The sequence below is a fragment of the Gobio gobio genome (assembly GCF_949357685.1).
Source record: "Gobio gobio genome assembly, chromosome: 22".
Classification (NCBI taxonomy): domain Eukaryota; kingdom Metazoa; phylum Chordata; class Actinopteri; order Cypriniformes; family Gobionidae; genus Gobio; species Gobio gobio.
The window spans coordinates 38,353,300-38,359,299 of record NC_137118.1 but is presented as its reverse complement, the minus strand read 5'-3'; the positions used below and the strand labels follow the sequence as shown (position 1 = coordinate 38,359,299).

The following is a 6,000-nucleotide window of genomic DNA, read 5'->3' as shown; positions in this document are numbered from 1 at the left end:
TGAACTAGGGAGCTGATTGAGACGCACCCCATATCTAACACCTTCTGACTTACAAATGGAAATGTTTCTCTTAATGATCTATTCCCATGAGCATATTCTTATATGCTATTACAATGCCATTTACAATGGACAAGTGCAAATTCCCCTTTTACAGTCAATAATAAAACATAAAATATATTAAACAGCCTATCTTTGGGACCTTTCGGGACATATGTGCAAAATCGTTTTTTCAACCGTTGGAACCTTTTGGGACATAAGTGCAAAATCGGTTTTAAACAGTTCTTTGAAACGAATGATTGGCGTCATTACAGCGATGTTGTTGAGAAAACCACTGGTCTCCATGAAACTAGCCAAACACATGATGAGGAGCCTATGTATGTGGTCTATTTATTTTGCATTTTACTTTTCGTTTACTGGTAACCTGGTTGCTCTAGCTTGGATATTTGCACTTTGAAGACATCTTGTGAAGATTCCCAAAAGAGTTATTGCATAGTTAGGCCTGTGCGTGGCGTAAAAAAACCAAAACAAAACAACTTGGACATATATGCAGAGTTTAATGGTTTTATTTATTTTAATATTTCACTTATTTCCAATTCTGTCACCATTACATATTTGTTATCCATAACAATTAGCGCAGAATTAGCAGTTTATAGGAAAAACATTGATACAATTGCATTTAACCATTTGAATTTGACAAACATTGATTGGAAGCATAAATACTAACAAACCTTAATATGACAGCCTACACACTTTTAACAACTGTAGATTAACCCAAATAAAATCTTAACATTCTTAGAGAAAAAAAAAGTATGCATCCTGTTTTGAGGGTGTCCCCGAAGTGAGGTTTTGTGAGATTCAGCTTACTTCTTGGGACAATTTAGCTGTGCCCACGATACACTCAATATCTTACAAGATACTGCAGTCTCCTTTGTTCTCCTTGTGCTTCTTTTTATGACTGTAGTGATTTGCCATGACATTAGATCCCTTCATTTCAGAAATGATCTCCAGCATTTTTTTCACCTGGTGATGGCTTTTGTCATTGTTGTTAAATGCATGACATCTTGATTGACAAATTTTGACCAGTTCCTGAAGTTCTTTGTCGCTGCCACTGATGTAATCATTTAAAGACCGGTTCTTCAGCTTCTCTTTCCCAGTGAAAAGAATCACAGTCTTCGAAGTCACATCGTCACCAAACTCTCTCTTCAGATGTGGGAGAACCTCTCTCTCGCCGTCTGTGAAACGGCCGAGCTGCATAACCAGCAAATACACATCGGGCCGTGGCTGCGTGAGCTCTTTGCACTTCTTTATCTGCTCTTCCTGGTTTTTCAGGTCTTCACTGAAGAAATCCGGGGTGTCTATAACCCTAATGTTCATGTCAAGAACAGTTTCCTCTGCCATCTGGCACACCTGTGTTACTGGCAGAGAACTGGCACGGGATTCAAAATGTTGCTTTTTTAGAATGGTATTTCCTGTAGCACTCTTCCCACTTCCTGTCTGTCCCAGCAGCACAATGGTCATTGGTTTCGGCTGATGCACCTGAACTGATGATGTATAGTTAGAGTTAGTTAGAAGACACAGTCCGTTCAATTTAAGTGCATAGATACCAAACTTTTATTATCCACTAGTGTGCAGGTGACATGCTACTTAAATGTTTTCTAGTTGATACTCTCAACTCAAACTCAAAGTTTTGTTACCTGGTGGGATTGTTTTTGGTTGCTTTGTCTCCATATTGGCATGCGTCCTTCTGGGACTGAAAGAGTGATTGATATACGGTTATACAAATTGATTAATTTCTTGCTTTCCATCATAACTATTTATCACCTACCGTTCTCTGTCAGATTCAGTTGTTTGTTTCTTTTCCATGCTGTCTATGTGTTTTATCAGTTCTTTGATTAAGTCTGTATTCTTCATGTCTTTGTTGTAAACACACAATCTGTTTCCACACTCGTTCAGGATTTTGGAGTAGTCGTTTTTGAAGGATACTGGTCTTTCCATTGAACTCGAAGATAACTTTTTTTCATCGTTAACCAGCACAATTGTGTTTTCAACCATTTTCTGTCCAAGCTTGTTCTTCAGTTCAGTAAACATTTCCATCACTTTTGGTGACACCATTTTGTTCTTGAGAATGAGGAGGAACACACGTCGACTTGCGAATGATGGCTTCAACTCCTCCATTCTGTCAGCTTCTGGATCTGATGAGTTTGGTTTATGAAAAACGTCTGGAGTGTTGACAATACAGATCTTCTGACCAGCAACAATACCCACAATCTTCTCACAGGTGACTTTTTCTGATTGGAAATGATCTCTGTCAAAAATTGTGTTCCCTATGAAACATTTATTTTTGCTGTTCTTTCCCAGCAGGATCACTGTCATCGTGCATTCACCTCCATATGTCTGGATGGTCTGTTCTGTGATAAATTCAAACAATTCACAAATCTTTGAAATTCATCCTTTGCAACTTGCAGAAGCAGAATATAATTTTTTTTACACACTGCAGGATACAATTATTGGTAATTTAACATGGTGGTTTTCAACTGGTTTTGTCACAGATTTTACTTTGGCCCTATTTTAACGATCTAAGAGCAGGGTCTAAAGCTCATGGCGCAGGTGCACTATAGGCTGTGTCCGAATCCACTTTTTAACCATGGGAAAAATGGTCTAATAGGGCTGTATTCTCTTAATGAGTCTTGGGTGTGTTTTGGGCATAACGTACAATAAACCAATCAGAGTGTAATCTCCCATTCCCTTTAAAATCCAGTTGTGCCTGCACCATGGCGGATTTGTATTTACATGGCGGAATTTACAAGCGGAAAAACTGAACGTTTCTCTAGCGAGGAAACGGATCTGCTGCATCCCTGTGTGTGTAATCTAGATTCTAGATGACAGAGAAAAGTAAGTTGACTAAGAAATCTGTAAGATATACCTTTGCTGCTTTTAGGCACCCTTGACGCTTCAGGTATTTCCTTCATTGGTACATATTTATCCATGTCTTCATATAACCTGCAGCAATAAAATGATGGTACCGGTCAAATTATAAGCATATATGGATATACAGATATTTTTATTTTTAAATCACTACTTTCATATGTGTGTCTTACGCCTCATCATCAGGTGTGGAATCGCTTGATTTGATAGCCTGCATTGCCTTCCATTTTTCCATAACCTGTTTGGTCAGCTTATCATCTTTCTTGTCTTCTTTCTTGTTGTAAACACACATTCTCTGTCCACACTCATCTAGTAGTTTTTTGAGATTCTCATCAGCTTGGTCATATTGCTCTTGACTGTTAACTAGCACAACAATTGTATTATCCACCATTTTCTCTCCAAATCTCTTTTTCAGCTGGCTGAACATATCAATCTCTTCCTGTGAGAGCTGTTTGTCATGCAGTACTAGAAGGAACGCGCGTGGGCCTGGATATTGGGGTTTTATCTCCTCTATTCTGTCAGATTCTCGGTCTTGGTTGGGTCTGTGGAAAAGGTCTGGAGTGTTGATGATACACACCATCTGATCACCTAGTTTTTCTTCAGCTCTTGTGCATGTCTCTTTTCCAGCAGTGAAACGTTCTGCCTTTAGTATGATATTCCCTATCGTAGACTTATCTTTGCTGCTCTTTCCCAGCAGCACCATAGTAATCTTGTCACCTCCACCAGATTGCGCCACCTTTGCATTCTCCACTATGATAAATCGAAGAATAATTCATAGTTTTAAAATGTAGTCAAAAGAAAACTGAGTTTTGGATTAGGATAAACTTAATTCCTAATTCGAAATCCATGATGACATAATATGCATTGCTCGTTTACAAATATTTAAGAAGGATTCTGTAATCTTGTCATTTTACTTTACAAGGCAACAAAGTTGGAGTTGAGTTTGAGTATCACTTTCTGTAAATCAAGTCAAAACACTACAATTTGACAAAAAAAATTGACTAAAATGTATATTTAAAAAAACCAAGTGGCTGACTTACGTTGTAACATGTTGAGTTATTCCAATAGAGTAAGAATCATTAAATGTGTCTCTTGCACTCTAGAACGGACAGTCATGAATAAATGAAAGCAAAAATGTACTTGACTTAAATGCTTGAGAATAAAGGGCTTGTCTAAAATCTGGTATAACACGTCAAGTCACTAGTATGCTAGGGAACAGCTGCGCTTGACTTTTGCATCTCTACTGCACTTTTTTTTTGTTTTGTGAAAATGTTTCGCTTAATGTAATAATATAAAAGAACCTTCATATTCAAAGGATTAGTTAACTTTTTAGTTAACTTTACTTAATGTCTTAACTTAATTGTAAAAATCTAGTAATATGTACTATTCACATGCTATTATAACTCTCTTTCTATTGATGCAGTGATGCAACAAGAAATCACCGCTATTTGGTTTCAGAGGAAGAGAAGTAATAAATATGTTGCTTTTAAAAGTTGATAGCTTCTGACTGAATAATTAACTATATATTAACTATATGATGATTTAGTCAGAAATTAGGTCGCCTTTTAAAATTAACCTATGTAATATTTCCCTTTATGTCGTATAATGATCGTTTACAATTTTATTGCTAACACTTACGCCATAAACACCTGTGAAACTTTTACTTGGGTTGATATCATTTCCTATTTCACTTTACTTTTTTTTTTTTAAGGCAATTGGTTTGCATGCTTTTTTTAAGTAAGTCTAAGTAATTCGATTTTTACTCACCCTCAAGCCATCCTAGGTGTTTATGACATTCTTCTTTTTGATGAATACAGTTGGAGTTATATCAATAAATATCCTGATGCTTCCAAGCTTTATAATAGCAATAACCGGGTCCATTCAGTTTGAAGCTCAAAAAAGTGCATGCTTCCATCATAAAAGTAATCCACATGGCTCCAGGTTGATACAGAAAAGGTAAAGAGACCACATTCCGCAACTTACAAAAAAGCGTAACTGGCGCGACGATGACGTCGGATTTAGCGTAAGCGTTTTGAGGCGTTACACTTTCTGCGTAAGTTGAATACAGAAGGCGGTCTGGCAAAAGCTATATATTTTACTTTGTAAAGTTTTAAATATGGATATTTTTCTTGCAAAACCCCCATCGATTAGCTTCAGAAGACCTTTATTAAAGCCGCACTAGGTAACTTTTGCTCTTGGGCTCCCCCTACAGTTGTGAAACAGTATTGTCCTCTACTACTGTCGTAAACGGTCACTCTACATCAGGGGATGCATCGCACGTGCATTTGTTGACATGACAACTATGATAGCCCTGAACTCTGCAGGAGTTCACATGTAGGTGTTCTGCTTGCGTCGCGTGTGAAATGTCTTCATCCCAGGTACAGTGGCATATGTTTCAGCATGTCATATGAATACAATTTCATGGGTTTTATTTTTTTCAAACGCCAAATGATCGCGATGCTCACGTTTACAAGCCAGCGTCATTATAGTAGCCTAGTCTATTGGTTCCCGTTTTACAGAATCTATATGATACTTCAATTCAATGTTTGAGTGGTAGGTAATAACCATATATCGTCAATATTATAATATCAAGCTACCATAGATGGATCTGCAAATTCGAAAAATCGATTTGCATTAAAGCTTGAGGAAAGACAAATAAACCAATATCACAGACATATTAGGTATCCTAAAATATGATTTTGTATGTATTACGTATTTACTTGCAAGAATGTAGCCCCTCCTCCTTCAGCTCACGCCAAAGAGCAAACGCTGACCCAATGCTGATCCTCGTCCTGCCTTTAATCCCATCACTTTCTCGTTTTCTCTTTTTGCTTTCCTCAGACAAAACCTTTGCTTTCTTATTTTTCTGTGCTGCTTCGGCCATGACTATAACATTCGGCAAACAAATGATTTGCGAGCGATTTTGTCACGCACGTCCGAATTTAAGGAAGTGGGGATGGTGGTGGAAGTGACGTATATGCCGTAAAGCAGTCTAATTTTGTAGTTCTTTTTGTTCTCGGGTTACTACCCGAAACCCGAAGTTTAAAAGTACGGTTAAAAACGATACAGACCCCG

At 37.5% G+C, this 6,000-nt stretch overlaps 1 protein-coding gene across 1 annotated transcript; it reads right to left on the bottom strand.

Annotated features, from left to right (window-relative positions):
* Nucleotides 1–536: 536 nt before the first annotated feature.
* On the bottom strand, nt 537–4,067 carry LOC307118571 (GTPase IMAP family member 8). Its single transcript, XM_079804226.1, has 6 exons — nt 3,966–4,067; nt 3,099–3,675; nt 2,924–3,000; nt 1,826–2,408; nt 1,695–1,750; nt 537–1,541 (listed from the first exon to the last, which is right to left on the bottom strand). Exons 1-6 carry the CDS (start codon nt 3,973–3,975, stop codon nt 907–909), a joined length of 1,938 nt encoding a protein of 645 aa, XP_079660352.1. The 5' UTR covers nt 3,976–4,067; the 3' UTR covers nt 537–906.
* Between the last annotated feature and the right edge of the window lie 1,933 nt (nt 4,068–6,000).

Bases quoted from the DNA above. Each gene is read 5' to 3' on its own strand.
- LOC307118571 (XM_079804226.1), bottom strand. The intron at 1,751-1,825 runs GTAGGTGATAAA...TCACTCTTTCAG, and splicing joins ACTGAATCTGACAGAGAACG to TCCCAGAAGGACGCATGCCA. The intron at 1,542-1,694 runs GTAACAAAACTT...ATACATCATCAG, and splicing joins ACCAAAAACAATCCCACCAG to TTCAGGTGCATCAGCCGAAA.